The following is a 23,435-nucleotide window of genomic DNA, read 5'->3' as shown; positions in this document are numbered from 1 at the left end:
GGAGAAGTTGGGCACATTCAGATTTTTCCAGGCCCAGTCATTAGCCATGTTCTGTATCTGCCACGACTCCCAGCACAAAAGGTGGACAAGCAGACAGGAATAAGACAACTAGATGGGTATCCTAATGTCTCAGAGGGTTAAATTGCACTTGTGACAGGTTTGCCATCAAGAAAAGCTGAAACTACAAAACTTTCTCCAAAGATGAGATGCCCAAAGAGGTCAGTGATCATGCCTTTCGCAGTGCCCTTGTTGGTCAAGGCCTCACCACAGACGTGCTCAGGCTGGGGACTCCCTGAGCTACTTTCACTGGGCAGTACTAGGAAGGTTTGGCCTTGTACAAACTCATTGTATCACTAATTCCCATTATGTAACTGCAATGAGCACAGTACTAGTCAGGGTGGGAATGCTGTGGGGATTATCCATCCAAAGAAGAGCCTAAGAGGACGCCGATTTGCCCAATTCAACCCAATAGTAGTAGAAAGTATCTTCTTCAGTAATTTTGCTTGAATGAAAAACAATTTTTGTTCAAAAAAGGCTGGGTATTTTTTTCATTTCCAACGATGAACTGAAGTATCAAGCTCAAAGATTCTGACTATACTTTTTTTTTAAAAAACATTTCTCAGGAGTCCTTTCAAAATTGCTAACAAGTTTATCCACCACAAACCAGAACACAGCATTTGTTCTACCTATCCTCCCTGGCGGATCAACTGCTTGGGGATGTAAAACATGTCACTGTCTTTGCGACGATTGGGATTTTTGGTGGTAATGTTACCACAGACACATTTGTATTTCTCTATTACTGCAAGGGTTTACATCAGTGACCCATGGATTTTAATTTAATGGATATTTACTCAAGTGAGAATCTTGAGATTGCGGCTTTCAAAGATGAATTTTTGTTGATAAAACACACATTAGCGGTGGGAATTTCTAGGCAACTTTCGATTCCAATTCAGAGGGCTAAGATGCGATTATAAAAGTTCATTTTTGATTTCTCTACATGATCTTCCCCTCCCCCCAAAGTACTTGATACTTGAAACATGACATATGCCATGTTTAAAATAAACAGATGAATTTACTTATATCCTTTTAATATAGAAACATGGATTTCAACTGAAGTCATTTCCCAGCATTGCAAAGAACCAACAAGAAGTGTGCCTGTAGCAGCATCCTTGTTGTAAATTAACATGGGTTTCAGCAATCACTTGATAACATAAAAAGCTGCCCTCATTCACAAATGAATAGACTTCAACCGAAATCCTCCTGTTACGGGCAGTGAGCACAGAATCCCTCAGACAAGATTTTTTTTGCTGTATATTAAAATCAAAACCGCTTTCATACAAAACAATATAGAATTATGTACCAGCTCTCGTACAAAACTAAGGCTTTCTGTGGAATATGTGGTAAAATAAATAATGGATAAAATACAAATAATAAGCCACAACTAAATCCTGGAAGTGCAACATAGCAAATGTCCTTAGCTGGTGAATGCTGGAATGTGTAAGAACAGGAGTTGGTCTACATGCTCCAGTGTTAACTGTGCTCCGCTTTGCAGTAACTATATACCCTGCACGTGAGACACGAGCTGCCAGTCATCGGTTATAAAGTGTGCAGTTACGGGTGACATAAGATTCTGCAGCAATGGATGTTCACGCATCGCATTACTGCCATCCTACCCGCTTTCCTCTGATTCCATGACTTTGGTTTTGGTTTCGTTGGAGAATGTGGGTATCGCTGTGTCGGTGAGAAAACGTCGAGATGGGATGTATCTTGGCACCAAAGTGTGCAGCATAGCGCGAAAGCCCTGGTTCTCAGTGACTGAGTAGGGGTGCAAACCACTGGCAATAAAAGTTGCGATCAACTTTGTGACTCGCTTCACCCTTAACGAATTCGGTGGAAGCTTTACCACTTGTTCAACCGGCTGTTTTTCCTCCAACTCTGGGCAGAAATGTTAAATATGGTTTCTCATGTGTTCCCAAAATATTTTTAGTTAAATACAGTGTGGGTGGATATGTACAAAGACACCCCTCCCCCACTCCCAGTCTTCCTCACGCTCGGGTCCTCTACCAGAGGCCTGGGAGTTTTAGGGTTCTGCATAGTATCTTAGCTGTTCCTAGGACTTCACTCTTCTGGACAGAGACCTCAGATGTTGCTCCTAGAACCTGCTGGAACCACTCTCCCAGTTTGGGGGTCACAGTCCGTAGTGCTCCTATTACCATTGGGACTACTGTGGACTTCAACATCCACATCCATTTCTGTTCTTCTTTCAGTCCTTGGTACTTCTGTCTTTTCATGCTCCTCCTTTCTGATGTTGCAGTCAGCTGGGATTGCCACATCTATCAATTCTGCTCCTTGTCAACCACCACAATATCTGGTTGGTTGGTCAGCACCTGCATGTCTGTATGAAACTTTAAGTCCCACAGGATCTTAGGTCTGGTGTTCTCAACCACCTTTGGTGGTGTCTGTGAATATTCTCATTCATCCAGGTCATGGTTATCCAAAGGAGTTGAATCAAGTGCAACTGGACTTGGTATATATCCGTGAAGACGTTTCGCCTCTCACTCAGATATTTATCCTCTAGGAGTCGTTGTCGGAGCTACTGATATGCGTGGCTCTTTGTGATCCGATGTTTACCAACGCCCGTCACTAACAGAGCCATAGATATGAGTGGCTCTGTTAGCGAGCCTCTGCCTCTGAGTTTCATCACCAGCCAGTCAGACTAGCTTGGTCTAGTCAGAAAGGCACGAACTGAGGAAGCCTCTTGGATGAGAGGCGAAACGTCTTCACGGATATATACCAAGTCCAGTTGCACTTGATTCAACTCCTTTGGAACACCTTTGGTGGTGTTTCTCATCTGGGCTTGGGGACCCCCAGTCTGTATTGGGAACAGATGTTCCTGTACACTATCCCGGCCACTTGGTTATGCCCCAGTGTATGCCAGCGGTGGCTAACCATGTGTCATGGAGAGCCATGTGTATGCAGGTTTTCATTCCAACCCGACTCCACACCAGGTGATTTCACTGATACATTCTTCCTCTTTGATTGAAGGGTTGCTAATCAGTGAAATCAAATCTCATGGTGTGGAGTCTGGCTAGACTGAAAACCTACATACACATGGCTCTCCATGGCACATGGTTAGCCACCTCTTGTGTATGCTATCCCAGCCTGCGTCTTACACTATCTGCTACACAGCTACTATCTGCTGGACAGTCTCAGGGGCATCTTTGCACAACCTGCACCTTAGATCCTGTCTGTAGATGTATGTATATACGTATATATATTATATATAGATAACTTTGTTAAAAGAAACACTCAATGGTAGGGAAAGTGCTCAACAAATGAGAAAAATAACCAAGTGAGTCAAGTGAATTCTTTGAGACAGTACAAGCCTGTTTCATACCATTAGCAATCATCTGCTGTCAATAAAGCTACTCGAGGAAAGAACATACCATTTACTGCCTCATCATGCACATTATGTGCACAACATCCAATGGGGAAGGGAGAGATGTGACATTCAAAAATTCAAAAACACGCGATCACTTACGGTCCAACTGGGGGGGGGGGGGGTTGGGGGTTGGTATTTGTCTATTGGCATGGTTTATTTATAATTACAAAATGGGTGCATATATCTGTGTCTGCAACTGCTGGCCAATTCCTTCCTGTTATTCAATGTGGACATTTCTAGTTTGCAAATGATAAAATATTTTTCAGTTAGACATAGATTGCACATTTTACTACTGGTTGAATATGCTTTGTTTTTTGAGAGGATTTTCCAGGTGGTTGAATAATTAATGTTTCTGTCCGCCAATGACCAAATATAACAGCTTAAAGATGTTACATTCTTTAAACGGTTATTTCTAAAGCTACACGTGTGCATTAAACCTCTTTTTGAATGTTCCCTCTGTTAGACTGACATATGTCTCTATTTTGCCGTTGTCATTTCTCGTCACCGTAGCTTGGTCGATAACTCCTTTCGTCTGGCGTTTTCTTTCGAGGGGGCATGAGTCTCAAAGAATTTGACTCACTGGATTATTATATATAGATCTGGTCTCCGGAGTGTACTTGATTTGGCCGCAAACATGGAGTTAATCCTGCAGGCCAGTTCCTTATTCCATCTGAAGGCAACATCACCTGACTAGATCTGGCACACTGACCATGCACCATGGCCATTGAAACTTGAGCAACATGATCTCTGCTGGCTACACAACACTGGGGCAGTAGGACGAATGTGCCCGTCTCTGCAACCTGAGCCATCTCATTTTAAAGCACAGCACCCACCTTTGACCTCTGCTGCCGCTCTCTCTGCTGCCTACGGTGATTTCTAGATGGGGGGGGGGAATTGGGCAACCTGAGCAGTGGGGCTCCAAAGGCCACACGAAACTGAGTCAGTTCTGGCACAAGCAGCTTGAGGTGGTTGGTGACCAGAGTCAACTGGTTGTGTGGGTGGCAGGGAAGGTCATGGTCTCGACAAAGCTAAAATAACCTTTCCTGGTAAAAATCTAACTAGGCCGCTGATCTGTCACAGCCCAGCAATTGCAATGTTTGTTAACCGCTTACTGCTATGTTGAAAAAATAATTACTGCAATCCAGTCAAGTTAGGGGGACAGAGAAAAACTGTAAACTCGGCTTAAATGTAAAAAAGAAAACAAAAAACGCTGAAGGATAAACTTAAATACTGAGGCAATAATTTCAGCAGGATTTGGTCCAACTATGTCAGCTGGCTTGGTGTGTTGATGAAGCAACACTGCGAGGGAGATAAAGGGGTTATCTTCTCGCTCAATATCTGGGCCAGACAGTGGTCTAGAGAGACGAGATGAGACAGTGGTGAAATGAAAGGAGGAAAGAGGTCACGAAAGATGATAGGTTGGATTGGTCTTGGGTAAAGTCTCACACTTTGCTGTTGTTAATAAACAATGCACTTGATGCCTCTCAAAAAAGTGTGTGTGTGTGTTAAAATGGACAAACAGTGCACTTGCCCAAAAATAACAAAGGTTAATGTCATGCAACACACAATGTGTTGCTCATGTGCTGCAAGGTAAAAACTAACCACTAACCATTATGCATGCTGAATAATCCAGGTAAGAAAATCAAAGAAAGAAAGTTGAATCAGTTCATCTGGACACAACGTTTATTGAGAGAAACGTTCCATCACTCATCTAGGTGACCTCTTCAGTCTCAGCCGACTGCAGGTGTCCCCACCCTTATAAACAATACAGTGACATAACGACGGAAACCAACGATCAGTTCCATATGCAAATTCCTGTGAGCATTAACTAGAGTTTCAATGGCCATGTGTACTATTCACAGAGGATTGGGGAATGTTTGCAATCACAGCATTGTAAAGTGGCGACAGATGTACTCTTAGCCCCCCCCCCCCGGTTCAAGGATGGTCGTTCCCTCATCACATATAGTGATAGGGAGGAACACTGGTTTGAAGGGGAGTCAAAGAGGCCATCTAAGTGAATTGCCATTGAAACTCTAGTTAATGGTCACGGCAATTTGCACATAAAACCAATCATTTTTGATCGTTATGCCACTATTTGTTGATAAGGGTGGGGATACCTGCAGTCAGTTTAGACCAAAGAGGTCACTCTGATGAGTGATGAAACGTATCTGTCAATAAACGTGTCCAGATGACCTGACTCAACTTTCTTTCTTTAACCAGTGACACTGGGTAGGTCTCCTATGTTGGCCTGGCTAATCCGGCCTTCTTCCCCCTTGCCCCTAGTCTACCCCGGAGTTTTTTGTTGCCCCCCCCCATACCATATAACACAATACTTGCAAGTTTGCCAGGGGAACACGCAGTCAGCTGAGATATGTGTAATGTATAACTTGTGCATGTGTGTGTTTTAACTAGATCAAAGCCCTGGTTTATATATAACACTATTTTCAGCCATAGATATTAGATATCCGGTAGCAGCCACTTCAAACTATCCCTGAACCAGCTCAAGGCCTCTATGGAGAGCTAACTGGCCTTCCAGTCTCTACATGTGCCTAAACATCTTGCAGGATTTAACACAGGTCCTGGGGATTGGGAAGACATATAAGCGTTAGTTAACAAGTCTGCTATCCAAGTTTATAATTACATCCTACGGCAATGTCTCTTTGAATCACCGGCTTTCATGATCATTTTGAATGGCGAGGACATGCTGTCAAGTGCGAGCGACACTGACAGGGCCGGGGGTTCAGTATGGCTTTAGCGCTTTGGTTGCCAAATGCTAGTGGCAGAAAAAATACTTGAAGAAAAGTCATTGCTTCGAATGGGTTGTCCACAGTCGAAGTCAAACCCAGTGTTTCCTTCAAGCATTTGTGTGGCATGATTTGACTAAAGCTTGTGGATGAAAAACCTGACATCTTGGATTTTTTTTTTAGACATTTTTTTGAGTTTTTATGTCAATCAGTGTTTGATCGTGAGACAGAGCCTCGTTTTAGGCACCCCAACTTCAGTGATGGTCGGTACAAATCATCCCAATGATAGCAGGGATGCCCTCGAATAAATGACCCATGAATATCAGTTGTAGTGTAACCACATTTTAACTGTATGAATAAATAAATAAATAAAAACAAAAGCAAATTGGCTGTTTTTTTATTTTTTATGTGTTGCTGGTCATGTCGAGATACTTTTCTCAGTTCCACTCAAACAAACAAACCCACATGCATTGACATGCACACCGTGATGCACAAACTCTCATGCTCGTAAACACAGAAGCGCGACATGTTTTCGGAGATGGAAAGCGACGGATGTTCAAAGCACAAATTACTTGATATCTGAAATCTGTTCTTATGTCTCCATCCCATGATTCCATCCATCATAGGGCCCTAAATATTCAACTGTCTTTTCTAGTTTTCCGTTTGGCTACTGGGTCTACCTGACAATTTCCGATTGTTTTCTGTGTAGCCTATATTTTCTTCCTAGATAGCGTCGGCAGATTGCAGCGGTGGAAGTGCGAGTGCTGAAGTGTTGCTGTAGCAGAAGTACACACGATGTGACTCATGAGCGCTTGTAAATCCTGTAACCACACCAAAGCAGAGAAGAGGAAGAGGAGAGGCAAGGAGAACACAGAGGAGGCAAGGAGGAGAGGAGTGGATGAAAGGGAGTAGACTCTCTTCCTGTCTCGATCAGATTGCAAAGAGATGAATAAAACAGCCTTTAATTTCGTTTAAAGCCTTTTAATTTTAAAAGACTTCAATGGTCTTAAGGAGCCAAATGGAATAGCGAAACCTCGAAATTTCTCACGTTTGTATTAAACCACAGGTGAGAGAAGCAGTGGCCATACTGGCTTACCTAGCACAAAAATATCAGACGTAAATGATTAATGGTAAGAGGCAAGATTGAAACAGTTCCGCAAGGTGTGGTCGTGTTTCCCTGAATTATGTGGTTTCTGAGCAAGCCGTGCTTATCCTGGAGCTTTCTCAGCTCAACAAAGATCCAGTTATGTCATGGAGAAATTCAAGGATTGGAGGAAGTAGGCACTCAATTTAGTGGAATAGCATTTCGCACAATTTATTCCAAGGCAGCTCCTTCTCCTATCCCACGTGCATTATAATATAGGGCAGAGAGAGAGAGAGAGCGAGAGAACGAAGAAGCCAGAGCAAGACAGACAGGCAAGATCAGAGACACAGAAAGACAGGCAGCACCCGAGGAAGATGGAAACAAGGAAAGACAGCAACATAGACAAAGTTAGAGCAAAAAAAGAAAGAAAAAACAGAAAGAGAGGGAGAGAAGGAAAGAGAGAGGAAAAGGCAGAGACAGAATTGGAGAGTGACAGGAGTGCTGCTGGACGTCCCACATCCTCTCCTACCAGCAGAAAGCCAACAGGTCCAGATGGTTCTTCCTGGTCCTGTGGAGCTGGCTGCTGGTTGGCTACAAAGAGCCACAGGGGCAAAAGGATGTGACGCACACAAAGGCAATGATGTCACTGGCTCATTGGCACTCTGGCAGTACACACACGCCACGTGCTGCAGCTCTGAGGATCAGCTGGCCCCAAGCAAAGTCTGGATGAGCTACTGACTGTGCGTGTGCGCCTGTGTGTATTAATACATTTGCATATACGCCTGTTAATACTGGGCTTTAATAGTACACAGCTGTCCTAAATGTGTACACTTTGTCCTTTGTGTGTATGCGTGTCCTACTAAACCTTGAAAAGGTGGCGTATCCCTGCTATGAGTTAGCGGTACTGTTACGTCTTTATGCGTCTACTAGCTGCATGTGGTAGCGATATCTCCACCTTGACACAAACATTCAGCCTATGCATAACTACATCTATTACACTATATACAGTAGTGTGTGTGTGTGTGAGTCTACTCGGAGAAAGTCAGTGTCAGGGTGGTGGATAAGACACTCCAGCGTTACATAAGAGCATTAACGGACTGGGAGGACTGGAAGCCCAATCACATGTGGAGGCAAGGCTAGGCTACTTACAGTCGAATCAGTCACAATAGCATTTGACGATGGCTGATCCCTCCCAGGGCGAAGAGACCAGCGTGCAAATTAAAAGGTCTTTGAGAATGGCAAACCTGCTACTCCTCAACAGCATTAGCATTTCTCAACGATCTCCTTTCCAGCTCTCAACTTCCCATAACAAAAGGCAGTCAATTATCGGTTTTTCTCACATTTTCCTTGGCTCACAGCGACCCTCCTTCAAATTTACAACTCAAATGAGGTTTCTTTTGAAGCTGTACCTTTGCTACACAGTGCAGGTACACAGTGTACCTTTCCATGGCACGGTTTTGTCAGCCAGCTGCTGCTGTAAGGGTAAAAAATGAGGCTCTGAATGGGTTTTTAGTCCCAAAAGGTTGGAATATTTGTCCCCCTTGATTCAAAAGGGACAATGTGGACTGACCGTTAAAAAATGGACAAAAAGGCAATTGAAAGCTGCATTGGGTGCAACGCGCGACTCCAGCGTGTTCACAAGAGTGCACCCATGTAAGGAAAACGGACAACAAAAAAAAAGGAAGAAAAAAAAAAGAAAGAAAGAAAGTCAGACGGGTTGTGACGTTCGAGCCGAGAACAAAGAACAAAGCACCTGTTGTTGCCTGCTGCTGCCACGAGGTAAATCACCGCTGCGCTCATAGAGCAAGTGTAGAGGACACAGGATTGGGACAGGTGCTGCCCGGGACCACAGAGCATGTCTGTCTGTACTATTCGGTCTTAGCATCAGTGGAAGTTTATTCTTTCAGCCGCCGGCGTTTGTTAAGGGATGTTTGAGGGCAGTTGAGCACTGTAGTCGGGGCGAGCATGGGGAGTAAGAGGAGATAGGGTGGGAGCAGTGGACTTCCCCTTCAGCCCACCAAAGGCTCTCAGCAGGAAGCACCTCCAAGTAAACACAGCACATAACATAACAGAAGGCAGGGTGCATGACGGAGACGCCTGCCAGCTGATTCTGCTTCTCTCCTCCACTCCCAAACATGACTAGCTCTGAGATCATCACTGTGTGTATTGTTTTGTTTGTTACTGTGTGCGGGTGAGAGAGAGAGACAGAGAAAGTGAGAAAGAAAGAGAGCGTTTGAGAGAGAGACAGAGAGAGAGAGAGAGAGAGAGAGAGAGAGAGGAGGTGGGGGTAGCATGTAGAAAGAGGCAGCTAGTGCTTGGGTCTTTGCGGTCTTCTCTTCGTATGTCTTCTTAGCTACACGCCATCCTGTGATGCATGGCCTTTTTGTGTTTGTTAAACACTTGACTTGACTTTTTTTAATAGAAGGCCAGAGCCAAAAGGAAGAAAGACCGGTCTTAAAAAAAAATCTGATTTTAGCCCCCCCACCCCACCCCACACAGACAACTGACTGCCTGTTTAAAATTGGCCATAGGTTGTTTTTTGTTTTTTTCACCTGAAACTCCTTGAATCCAGATTTGAAAAGCAATATTTTCCACAATTTGTTGAAATGAGTGCTGGGTTCTCCACAGCCCTTCGTAATGGGACCTGTAAAAATTTTTGGTAGGCATGTTTTTCCAGGGCACAGGGCTCATTAGGACAATTGCAATTTGCTGCACACACTCTCACTTCGCACACGCACACACACGTGTAGTTCACCTTGCAGGAAGACAGGAGTCAGACGACTCTAGTTAGACTCCTCAGCAAAACAAAACACTTACTGTACTCTGTCTCTTAAAGGCATGTACTTAAAAACATCACAAAATGAGGCTGCATAGAACCCAAGGTCTGCACAAGATGAATAGAAAGAAGCAACTTCTGCTGACTAGAAATCTACACTCATCCTGCTTGTCAAAGGTCAAATTCTTTAAAAAGCTAGTTCCCACAACTCAGCTGTGTGGTTTCACTGAAGGCACCGGAGGTAGTGGTCATACAATGGGGCTGCAGCCTAATCCAATCAGCATTTCAACTTGGCACCTTGATGCTTTTTGGTTGGCTTGACTTCTCACACATGCCAAGAGGTCATGTCCTTCGAAGTTTGTCAAGCGAGTGATAGGAGGAAGATGCGATGCATGCCTGGACTTGCCCCACGATAAGGCTTTTCAAGGACTCTAGTCCAGCATCAGAGCAGTAAAAACTGGCTGCTCTGTGATCTACTTGCCTAATGCGTTGGCTGCCCACTGCAGCCCCTTTGTCTGAGCAGAGAGAGGGAAGGAGAGAGGAGAGGAGAGAGAAGGTAGGTGTCTGGGCTAAAAGCAATCTGCCATCTCCACCGCAGGAACAGCACAGTATGTTCCAAATAACAATAGCACCATGGCGTCAGCTCCTCATATAGGAACTGCGGCTGTGGAGCAGCTTCTACTGCCATAAGCTTTCATAATTAGAACACGACAGTGAGTGGGTCGACCTGACGTGATGAGAATCTATGCAGGGTGGAGAATAGATTTAACACTAATCTGCCTTAGCCAGCCACTTCCCAATCTTTTGGCATGTGCCGAGCAGCCATGCAGTCATAGAACAGTTTATGTGGATGCTGAAAGGAGGAATTTAAGTTGCCCCTTCACACAATTCACTTGAATATTCCAGTCATCACAAATTTTAAATATGACATTTTTGTAAATTAGAAACATCTTTAGAAAGTGTCATTGCAAAAATTACAATGACTCCCAAAAAAGGATGTCAAGCCCTGCCGAGGGGGCTCTCAGATCCTATTTTGAGAGCCACTGTCCTACGATTACAACACACAACAGCAGCAACGGCGTTGGTGGGGCTGTTCACAGCTGACCCAGCAGCTTGCATGTGGTTACCAGGCTATAATTACAGAGTACAGTGCTTGTCTGGGTGCTCTTCGCCTGAGCCTGTCACAATGCCTAGATGTCTGGGCTACTGCTTCTATATAAAGGTTGGGACCTTGCAGGCAAGGCAAGGGTTAAAAATCCCAAACCATATAGGGGACATGTTTACACTCTGCGTTGAGGAGTCCTGTTACCAGAACAATGTGGTGAGAAGCAGGACCAACTCAGGCCAGTCAGCTGCCTTCTGCAGTTTCATAACCTATGCAAACAACCAGACTGTCCCTGATTGACTGCAGTTAATCTCATCACAACCAGGGCACAGGAGCCCTTCACTCCTTCCATGTATGGCGCTATTGTGTTGTTGACACCAAATCAAATCACCAACAACTCTGGCTCACCAACAGTCACACAGAATCGATCATCAAGTGATTAATTTAGGCGCTCATACAATATCTAGTGGCAATGGTGACAAGGCAGAGACGTTTATGCCAAGTTGCCTTTGACAAATTGTTGTTACTATAATACCATAATAGCATACTGACATCGAAACAAATAAACGAGGGTTTCATCTCTGGCTATGTCGCACGTTTTGCAGAAGACGACCAACACGTACAGCTTATGGTTAGGAGCCTTATTTCCACAACAGGGTGGATGTCAAAAACTTGACGCACCAATGTCGTGCAAAGATGCAAGCAACGTAAGAGCTCCCGCACAGGAGCCGCATTAGAGCGAGGCTGATAACAGGTGTCGCCGCGTCATACGTTCACATAAACAACATTTGGTATACATGACAGCGTTTAAACTGGAGCGGCAGATTGTCTTTATTTTCTTTATTTATTTATTGTTGTTGCTGCTGGTGCTGCTGCTAGCTTGTTGTCCTAATTTCCCCAGGTCAGGCTTTTGTCGTTCCCATAACTGGCCAACAAGTTAGCCAGCTGTTCTGTGAATGCCCCCGGCGCGAGTCCTTAATTGGGAAGGGGTACAGTCGACCAGCGCGGGGGAACCCGGCTTGGACCAGCACTTCAGACGCCAAGCCTGCGTGATTACCGACCACCGAGCTCACACGGGCAGCCGGCCATGGCCGAGTTCGTTCTGATGGGGGATGCATGTTCAAACCACATACCTCGCTCGGGTTTCATGTTGTCCAGTGTCATCGGGCTGCCCTCGGGGTCTTGTGTCTCCCGAGCTCGTTACGGTCTTGCTTTACAGGTTTCTCTCTCTTGGCGGTCCTGACGGCAATACAACACGGTGTATGGACCAAAAAACAACAGCCACCCCCTCCCTCCCCCCGTAAGGATTTCACTGACTAACTGTATTAACAAGCAACAATGTCAGCCGTGGAGCCTTTATGTTGCTGCCAATTTTGCCCCTTACCCAACGACAAAGCATTGCTTTGTTAGCATACTACTGTACGCGTCCATCCAGTCGCACTATTGGTTCGACCGGGTGATATACAGACGGCTGACAGCTAAACGCGGTACAGTTTTTGGTGTTCGGCAACGAGCCTGTTAATCAGCTCGGCACCGAGTAATCAGGTTGACCACTACTGATCTAGCTAACAAGTTGGCTGCCTTTACAAGCCGTCTCAAATTCCACCGCCCGGACCATAGTTCCGTCACGAAGCATCTCCCCCTGAGCCAGTGTGCCCGAGCTGTAACGCCAGTGACAACGAGCCTTGCCTCACTAAAGACCTTCGTATTAACTGGTTAGCCAACCCAGCCACATAACCGAGCCATGTTACTGTACTGGTTAAGCATCAGATAACTACGAGCTTTCCCAATACCCCCGCCCCCCCCCCCCACCAACGCAGGTAGCCACGGATCAACAAAACACGTCCGCAGTCACGATGACTCTTTCTTTTCCCTTTTACTTCAGTGACCGTGTTTCAGCCAATCGTCATTCGGTCGAAATAGCGACTGACTGTGTTAAACTGACACGGTCTACTTTTCGTCAAACGGCTGCGCTCGGCCCATCTCTATCTGCTCCGACTTGCCGTCTGCATTGGAGCTCCTTTGTAATCTCCCATCAGAAACTTTCATGCAAACAAACGCGCCGACTCCTCTCGGGGACGATAGCGCTTGTTCGGCTAGCCTTCACTCTCGGCAGCGCCACTTTCGCCTAATGCAAACTGTGACGTTAGCTGTCCGATGTAATGAACGGACCCCTTTTCTAACGGCTTTTTTTTTTTAATGCAGACTAAAGACGAACACGGCGAGCCCTCTCCCCCTCTCTCCCTCTCTCTCTCTCTCTCTCTCTTCCTTGATGCTTGCAGTCTGGCTTCTCTCCTCACTTCCCTGCTGCTTGTCAAAACAGATCAGCGCAGCTTCAGTCACGTGTCCCAACAACAGCCCCGCTCGTCACTTCCCTCTCCTCCAGCCTCGGAAGAACCTGCTGCCATGACAACCGCCGAGTTAGAAGCGGCCCCCCGGAAACGTTTGGCCAACACTCGTGTCGCGTCTGTAGAAATGATGAATGATGAAACCAACGCCAACCTAAAGTACTAAAGCAATCGTTATCTGCATGGCTCATGGACGTCCTGCGGCAAAGCGCCCGGAGAGACGGGGGAGGTAGGGTGATGTGCTCTGAGCGCTGATTGGACAGCGGGGCTCCAACGCGCGTTCACGTAGACACGTGAAGATTTTGGTGAACATTGTGTTCTGGCCGGCGGCGGCGCGCACGAAAGGGACAAAGGCAAAGGCCACAATCCACCACGGTGATACAAACATCCACCCGACAGCGGCCGCTGGAGTCAGCGTGTGTTCTCTGTTTTGTTCTCAGGATCGCTTTTCGCGCCCCGTTTGGGTGGTCGCTTTTAAGGAGGCACCTTCCAGAAAGAAAGGATTGCCTCTCAAGTCCCAACTGTGACCGCTTGCTTTGAAAGTGGTTCATTGTCTTGGTTAATCGAAAAAAAAAGAGAAAAAATGTCTCTCAAGAAACAAATGCTCGCGTCGGTATTTTTGGAGACTGAGGTCATAATTGAAAAACAGCTGCCCCAGAACCAGACCGTTTTTTGTTTTTGGCACTTTGACGGTTTTTTTAAACATGTCCTTTTGGGGGCACAGTAATAAAAGTAACCCAGAAGGTTTAAGTCTAGATCGGAGTTAACTTGGTGAAAAGCATTTTCTTACGAATTGCCGTTTAATACAGTAAATTGTATAGCGTACATGTGAGGTATTGGCAGCCCAAACTCTCCATTTAACGTCAGAGTTTACACACGTCTAGGAAAACATTTCTCTCTCCACCAGGCAAAACATCAACTTCTGCAGCATCCTAGACAACAGTTTTCCGATTCACGTGTGTCCCAACATGTTCTCTAGAGCAACATGTCGACTAACGTGTTCTCCAGAGCAGCGTCGGTCGACTAAGTTGCTGCGTATGTAGGATTTTAGAAAATCAGTGCCACACCGCCATCTAGTGGCGGGAAGCAAGTAATGTGAACAATCACGTGGAAGTTGCTGTAAAAAACAGATGTAACATTTTTTTATTACTGCTGAGAAGTATATATTGAAATTCAACACATATTATAACTCCGATAACCATTTTATTTTCTGATCAATCAGTGCAAACGAACTTGAAAGGAGTTATGCAGAAGGTGCGACAGAAAAAGTCACTGTTTTAGGATAAAGGACTGCAACGCAATTGTAACCAGGTTAAAATTAATGTTTTTATTTTATTTTGTTTGAGTATGAAATATCACCAAATCCTGTCTGTGTGCTGTTATTTGTGTTTACTACATTTTATTTTATGTCATTATTTACTTTTATGTGTTTTACAACGACCGTCATATACGTGTACTGTCGTTTTAAGAGAGAGGTCTTATGGGTACACGGAAGGCGGAACGCGGGAGAGGCCATTTTTGTTTTGTGGGAGGAGTCTCAAGCAGCAATCGAGCCGAGCCACGCGTGTTTCTGACCGTGGGACAGTTTTGCGGGTTGAGGAGAACGTAACCTTGAGTATCCCTGTAAGAAGATACTGCAAGCTGTGGGATAAAATACTTGTTTATCCTTTCTTACATCGGAGTCCCGTGGACGGTTTCTACTTCTAACGCACACGAGTGGAGTCCGGGCAGTGGTTGAACTTCGACCCCCACGTCCGTAAGAAACACCGCTCCCGCTGGAGGACTGGACGGTTGTCGAAGGGTTTGAAACCAAAATAAATGGCAAGGTGAGCCAAATAGAGTCCTGTGTGTCCCCCCTCCTTCCTTGATTATGATGATGATGATGAGAGACTGAGGGCCCCCCATAACACCTGGGACCCCACCGAAAATAGAACACAACGCAGAGCTGATGATGGAAGTGACGGGCGTGCAGCAGGCTGACCAGCAGAGAACAGCATAGGACTGCCCCCGTTACACAATGCCTGCTACTTTGGTTACCTACACATTAGCTGTTTGGCAAAACAGGCAAAGAAACAGATAAAGTCACGTGGACAAAGTTTTGCGTCATGCTAATCCCTGTGGTTGGGCAGACACCATCCAATGTTTAGAAGAGGCAAATTCAGCATCCCCCTCTCACCGTTTTTAAAAATCTACCTGTTAATCTTATTGAATACATTACCTGCCTGTCACCAGCAGATTCAGGTCCCTTTCTACCTGTCAAGCCCATTCCACTTGTGTTCTCGAATAAGCATCATTTCCCCCTTTCCATGCAATATTTCGTCTATCCTTATAGACGTCTTGAGCTGTCTCAGTGACTGCTTCGCTTGTCGTGGGGGGCTGACGTGTACTGACCAACAGAGAAGCTATTGTGTCAAGTAACCGTGGTGGCATAGGGACATCACTGCCATGGACTCAGTAAACTTGTGTGAATGTTTTTAAGCAGTGAGAAACAGATTTGCCCATAGATAACAGTCAATCTTAAGAAACAAGCAATCACACACACACACACACACACACACACACACACACACATCTTGGCTTCAAACAAAATCAAGGACTGATTCTGTTTATCCCCACTCAGCTGATGGTGTATTAAAATATGAGAAGGGGTTAAATTTGTTTGCTTACCCTCTAACTAATCTACGCAGACCTTGACGTGTGCCCTTGTTTGGAGATGATCAGCGTTATCCAGTTCATCTGCGAGGGGTTCATAATGTTTTGGCTCATCAGTCATACTGGAATTCATCAGTCATACTGGAATCATACTGGAATTTACTTCAAAATTTGAAATGGTTTTGTTTGCCCAGGCGGCACGATGGTGCAGTGGTTAACGCGGTCGCCTCACAGCAAGAAGGTCCTGGGTTCGAGCCCCAGGGTAGTCCAACCTTGGTGGGTCATCCTGGGTTGCCCTCTGTTGTCCTCTGCATGTTCTCCCCGTGTCTACGTTGGTTTCCTCGGGGGCTCCGGTTTCCTCCCACAGTCCAAAGACCTGTAAGTCAGGTGAATTGGCCATACTAAATTGTCCCTAGGTATGTGTGTGTTAGTGTGCGTGTGTGCGTGTGTGTGTGTGTGTGTGGGCCCTGTGAAGCCTGGCGGCCTGTCCAAGGTGTCTCCCCGCCTGCCGTCCAATGACTGCTGGTATAGGCTCCAGCATCCCCGTAACCCTGAGAGCAGGATGAGCAGTTTGGCCAATGGATGGATGGATTTGTTTGCCCAGGACACCCAGAGTATGAAAAAAAGGCCGATCAGGAAGCAGAAAGAACAGAAATAGAGACAACATGGACTACCTTTCATGACTGCTGAGTATAAAACGCAGTACCAAATTAGTTCTGCCAATGCAACTTGAAAATAATAGCCAAATGATAACAGAGTCAGGCCAGTGTCTATTGCTTAATTTGGTGTCGGTTCAATGGTGATCTTATAAGTCAGCACTGTTAGAGCAAAGCCCAACCATCATAGGGATTCCCTTGCTGCTGCAGCCACCAATCCTGAGAGGGTATGCACACGCCCCTCTGAATTGCTTCAAATAAAAATGGACCCCAAGTTGCCTGACACATGCATGGTGCTAAACAAGTGGGCCTGCTGACTAATACTAAGCGAATAATCAGCACAGGCTTAGCAAGTTAGTACATTTCTGTTAGAATAACAGAACAAGGGAGCCCCTTCTCCAGTATAGTTGTTTGCCACAGGACCATTATGGTCCATTATGCAGGTAACGGGTATCCATCAGACCCCAGAAATCTTGGGGTAAGACTTTTGTTTTTTATGTCTCATTGTTTCAGTCTGCCGGTCCGAGCTAGAAAAAGCAAGGTAAATCATACACAAAAAAGGAATAATAACAAGAGTCAGAATTGAGGAGCTGGAAATACCAACATTTTATTTTCTACTCTTTTTCGACTACAGAAATGCTGAAACATTTGAACACTGAAAAAAGCTTGATGACATCATCACTTGCTTCTCAATTTTCTGTCTTTTTTTTTTTAAATTCATTTGCTTAGCAATCACAACAGATGATATTGCACGGCACTGAGAGAGCAGTAGCAAAGCCTTGGAAACAAGGATGACAACTCGTGAGACAGAGTTACACATGTGAGGATGACACTCAAGTATTGTCTCTCTGGCACATGTGCACCCAGGCATTCACACACACACACACACACACACACACACACATGCATGCATGCATGCACGCACACATGCATGCACACACACACACATGCACGCACACATACACACACACATGCACGCACACTGGAAACCGAGAAAGCGTTGTGAATTGACAAGGAGGCCAAAAGAAAGAGCTTGAGGCTGACGAGGACACAAGGCTGACAAGAACAAGGTGATTTTATTTTTAAAATGCAAGTGCAAGGTGAACTACAACCGTGGGCTACTCCTAAACGCGTATGATAACAAATATGCTCATTTATCAAAACCCCTCCGAGCATCCTTGTATATGAACGGCTGGAGGACACCCCCTCTCCGGGTGAGAAACTCAGCCCCCCAGCGGAATAGATCCAGATGATTGTCTTTGGCGCCGCGGTATTGTTACGAGACTTGTAGCCAAGCTACCCATCACATGGGAACTCCTTACTAAGAGGATTAAAAAAATAGGGAAATGAGGGTACTCGGGGTCCGTGCTATTCCATTCACTCCTCCTCCTCCTCCTCCTCGTCCGTTATGACACAACATTCAGAATAAAGCGAGCTTCAGTAACCAGCAATGCCAGCCATGGACTTTTCTTTGGTAAGTACCGCATCCTTCCCTTCCCCACCCGGTGGCTGTGTGACATGACGGCATAATACTGATGGGGGTCTGCCATGGATGTTTCGGGAAGAAACTTCAGTCTATGACCACAAAACCGTGCTGGCAGAGCAAGACAGAGAGACAGCAGTGTTGTCAGTCGGGCCGCTTGCCCACTACATGTGTTCAACAATAACTGCTGCAAAACGCACCCATCCGCCACGGATGTGCACACACTGTATGGGAGATATGCAATACAGACAGGCCCTATGGATAGACATACAATACACACAGTACACTGACATGCAACTAAACACACCACACACACACACACACACACCACACACACACACATAACCAGGTACATGTGCACACCTCAGCACTGCTTGAGATCTAAACGCACTCACATACACACTTACACACCGAGATGTCAAACGAAATGCTTCATCCAGATGATCATCCACACACACACACACACACACACACACACACACACACACACACACACACACACACACACACACACACACACTGATTCCTTGGTAAGGTTCTTTGCAGTTTTATTAGACTTTGCTCATAGTCATTACACGAGTATGTACCAAAACAACAGATACTGGACGGAGCGAGGCGGCGGTGCCGCGGGAATTAAAAACAGACCCAGCTCCGCGGCACGGCCCCCCTGGCAGACCGGCTGCCCAAAGCCTTCGCTCCAGCCCACTCCGTGTATGAGACAGCAAAGTGAGGCGGGACTTGCAGCCCTCGTTTCAAATGCTTCAGATTGTACATTAAACAGGAGGTTCCCCACATGGTAGAGTGAGCTCGTCTACACAGCCCCTACGCCGTCTACATTCTATACCCGTGCGAATGGCAAATCAAAAACTCGAACAAGTCTACCTCACAAATGCCAGTGCTTTTTTCAAACATTATACATCACTTCTTCTTTTTTAAATTTTTTTCTTCTTTTTTTTTTTTTTTTTTTGGTTTTGTTTTTAAAAATCTTTGGATGTGCAGTAATACCCATAAAATAACAGTTCTTAAAAAGTCAAAAGAATAGAAAAAAACACACACACACGCACACACGCACGCACGCACACACACACACACACACACACACACTGCTTTTTTTTGCCAGATGTTTAACAAAGTAACACGTATATATAACTTTGTTTCCATTGGCAAATCAACTGTCTGGGTTTCTGGCAGTGTTTCAAACACATATCGAAGTGCCGGCTAAGATTTAGATGAAGAAGGATACAAACTACTTCTCCGTAATATCTAAGCATGGGAAATAAGGCTGTAACATAAAACTGACTGTCCTTTTTTTTTGTGGTTTGTTTGTTTGTTTTTTTTCTTCATAAACCTACTATATACAAATCTAGAGTTTCTACAAATGCATAAATTAAAAGCGGCGGTTAACCGATAACCAATACAAAACAAAAAAAATGCAATTAAATTAAAAGCAAATCACAACACAGAAGTAGAGAAAAAAGTACGGGGGAGGGGTGGGGGAAAGAGATGAACACATTATCACAGCAGTTGGTTTTACCCTGTAAAAACAATAGTCTACCATCGTTATAATGCTGGCAACAAGCCGGCGTCTGATAAAAAATACACTTCTCCCTCCACATGCTGCCAAGTTTCACACGACAACCCCTGAAACTTGTCCTCCGCGACTAGAAACAGAGCGATTCTGCCAAAAGAACAACCCTTCAAAATAGATCATAATACAGCTTTTTTTTTCCTTTTTTGTTTGTTTTTTTTTTTGAAGTAACAATAACAATTACCACACTAGTAGAGCTCTGCCTCGCTCACACATAGACGTCTTAATGCAGAACCCAAAGGAGTCGTTACTATGAGGTATTCAGGAACATTGGTAAAGACATGCACGGCCAGGGTGCTGGGCCCTCCTACACGCAGCAGACAGAGAGGGGAGGTCAGGGGGACAGGAGGAGGGGTGGGCTCGGGTGAGGTCAGGACAGAGGAGAAATAAAGACCTTTGGTTTTTTATCTGCAGAAGTGGACAACAGAAATTCCTTTGGTATGTTTTCATTGCATGGTTGCGCTGGCGAAAGCACCACAGTGTGAGAAAGACTTCGTCCTTGTTTCTTCGTTTAGTGGCCCTTCTACAGGCTGAGGTATTCACAGAGTCAAAGGTGAGAGAGAGGTCAAGAGTGGTTTAACACTTTGGTTCAAGCAAGGCACTCGTCCTGGGAGTTTTTTTTTTATTTTTTAGAAAGATTGCAACACGTCTGCTTCTACTTTCAGGAACATGTCTGCCTACAGTGGGATCGTCGTTTCCGCCCGTGACTACGTCAGCTCGTCTTGCCTATTGTCATGTAAAGGTGTCGGACCTATTTGTTCAATCAGCAGGATCCGTCTATAGATACTAACACGCCGGGGGTGTGAGGCTGAATGGAAAATACACTTTAAAAAGGAAAACAACTTGGATGCGCAAGCTGCTCCCCTCCTGAAACCGTCTATCCTCAGATTACGGGTGAACCAAATTTTTATATCAATTTTGTGGTTTCGTTAGTCTGCCATGATGGCGGCCATATCGGCCTTTGAACTTTGCGTGTTCCCACTGTCAACAGAGGCGTAGAATGTGAAGGATTTAACAACTTTGTAATGCTAACAGGCATAAAGAGGGACTTGGACATTGGGCATTGCAAGAACATTGGAGGTACCCTGTAGGTACCCAGATGGCCTGCATGTATCTATGGCTATATCAGCATATAGCTATATACGCACGTCTTTCTACGGAGATATATTCAAAGCACAGGTAAAGAAAAAGGGCTAGCATAGCAGGGGTGCATGGATGGAGTACAAGTAAAGAGGGGAAAGAAGGGGTTTGGTGGGGGGGGAGAGGGGGAAAGTAAGTAGACGAAGGAGAGGAGATAGGCACTCCACTCCCCCTAAGAGACCACTTGTTGAGACCGTGCACGGAGAGAAATCTTTGGTAATCTTTGGTATCATCAAGGTGATAGAAATCACATATGGAATTTTGAGTGAGGTAGCATCTTTGGTTCACACTGTTAAGCATCAGCAGGCCATTATTATTATCATTTTCTTTTTTTTTTTGTTTCTTGTCAACTTTTTTTTGGTTTTCTTTCATGAAAACATGAAGCAGCAGCTCTTTCCTCCTTTGCCCCTCTGCAGCGTCGTTCTGCAGCGCATAAAGCTGCTAACCCTGCCTGTAAGGGGACCGGGGGGGCGAGCGAGAGCCTGGGGCTAGCTAACATCTGATTCTCCTGTGCCCTGGGCCCAGTCCCGTGTAGTGCTTTCTTCCTGGTGCTGAAATGCATAGCTTGCCGGGATCATCAGGAGGGCGCGGAGACCGGGGGCGTGGGGCGAGATGGTGACCCGTGGATACTTCCCTGGTAAGATGAAGTGCTGATATTGCTGTGTAAGTGCATGGAGGTGATTTGATTATTTCTTATCGTCCCGCTCTATCTCAATTTGTTGACAGGGAGATAAAATCAAATGGGTAAGCAGCGCACGAAGTTGCACAAACGATGACTGAGCAACACTTACAGAGGTACATATAGAGTGGTGCTGTGTCAGCAGAGGCTAGGTGCCCTGTCTCCGCCCCAGTGTCCAGCTCTTCTTTGGATTTGCGGAGAGGGAAGGACTGCGTGCAGGGAACAGCAGAGTCACTGTCTCATGTTTTCAGCTTAACTGAGAGGGTTTGTCATTGGTTGACAGCTGCTACTTATTTGAAACATAAGGCTGGATGACGGAGCCATATACCTGTAAGCATTAGCAGGTATAGAAGCTAACTACAAATAGATTTTTTTTAGGCAAAGCAAGGATATAGATTACGAAATCCTCAAAATCCGCGTTAACATCTCCAGAATCGTTGGCAGTTGTAACCGGAAACCTCAATTCTATGCAAAGGGGGCATAAGGCAAAATGATAATGACATTAATTTCTTTGAAAAGTTTTCTCATATTCTTTTGTTATTTTGCAGAAAACGTGACCGAGAGCAAATTTTTTTTTACAGGGCCTTAGCATCGGTCCTTCATTCTGCATCTATCGGTGCCAAGCTAACAGCCTCTCTTAAGGGGTAAGGGAGCCTATGAGGCAAAAATACTCTTAAGATTATCACTACAAAATATACTTTATCTTTGGTTAGATAACGTCACCGGATAGTCTCAGGTACGTCAAAGCCTAGCTTAACGCTGCATTAGTGGCTGCGGCGCGTGGAAACGTTGGTTTCTGGTACCGAACCTTTCAGCATGTGGGAAGAAAGCACTACAGCGTGGGGTTAGGGTTAGTATTTGGCTTAGGTAAGGGGGTCGGTTTCTAGATTAGCAGTTTGCTTTGGGCATTTCCTGTCTGTCTGATATGCTCGTTAGGAAGGCAGACAGATATACAGACAAACAGACGGATAGACAGACAAGTTCACCGTTCCAAAATGTTGCACAACATTCCAGCTGCTCCGGCGGGATTTCTCCTTAAAGTTGATTGGCCAATCCCACGCGAGCTCCTCGTTCCAGCTGTTTGGAGGGTATGGACAGCTGTGAAGCGCACTGCTGATAGGCTGATTGAAACTCCATTCAGGGACCCGTCATCAAACCAACCGATCAGATTAAAGTTAAAAAAAACAGCCAATGATAGGTTGATATTGGGGTGGGGGGGTGGGGGTTATAAAGCTGTGAGACCAGTGACATGGGGATTAAGTCTGAAGTTTTTTTTTTGCAGTATGTTAAACACAAATATGTTGCTTGAACAAACATTTAAAGCAGGTCAAAGAAGTCTTTGGTTTTGTTTTTCATCTTTGGATACTATAAATATCAGTATTGTACAGGTTTTAAGGGCAAAACGTTGCTTCAAAGTCTCTTAAGATTCTCTTTGTTTCTCTAAGTTTTAAAGCTTTTCCACCGAGGTTGAGTCAGTCCATGAGCTAGTCAGTCAGTTTGTCTTCAGGCTTTGGTGCAGGCGTTGGGGCCAGAGTTGGCCGGGTGGCTGGAGCCGTCGTCCAGCCACTTGTCGAGGCTCCGGCGGCGCGCGTTCATGAAGAAGTTGCTGACGGTGGCCAGCTCCAGGCCTAGCTGCTGGGCGATGGTGATCTGCAGCTCTTTGGAAGGACGCTTGTTCTCCTTGAAAATGGCGTGAAGTGTCCGCCGCTGCACGTCCGTAAACACCAGCCGAGGCTTC

The 23,435-nt window shown here is 45.4% G+C and overlaps 2 protein-coding genes across 4 annotated transcripts in view; both read right to left on the bottom strand.

The window, feature by feature from the left end:
* The window catches only part of atosa (atos homolog A), a 64,796-nt gene extending 51,087 nt beyond the window's left edge, over nucleotides 1-13,709 (bottom strand). For all 3 annotated transcript variants that reach the window (XR_008810165.1, XR_008810166.1, XM_056278675.1), the window contains exon 1: nucleotides 12,285-13,709. Coding sequence is in view for 1 of the 3 variants with exons in the window: in XM_056278675.1 (XP_056134650.1) it covers nucleotides 12,285-12,315 (31 nt within the window). In the remaining 2 variants the exon portion in view is untranslated. The remainder of the gene's footprint in view (nucleotides 1-12,284) is intronic.
* Nucleotides 13,710-22,972: 9,263 nt separating this feature from the next.
* onecut1 (one cut homeobox 1) overlaps nucleotides 22,973-23,435 on the bottom strand; it is a 6,171-nt gene continuing 5,708 nt past the window's right edge. The window contains 1 exon segment of the mRNA XM_056279006.1: nucleotides 22,973-23,435. This exon segment is cut by the window's right edge and continues 55 nt beyond it. Coding sequence (XP_056134981.1) covers nucleotides 23,201-23,435 — 235 coding nt within the window. The 3' untranslated portion in view covers nucleotides 22,973-23,200.

Source organism: Lampris incognitus, chromosome 4 (assembly GCF_029633865.1).
Source record: "Lampris incognitus isolate fLamInc1 chromosome 4, fLamInc1.hap2, whole genome shotgun sequence".
Classification (NCBI taxonomy): domain Eukaryota; kingdom Metazoa; phylum Chordata; class Actinopteri; order Lampriformes; family Lampridae; genus Lampris; species Lampris incognitus.
This window is presented reverse-complemented; position numbering and strand designations above follow the sequence as displayed.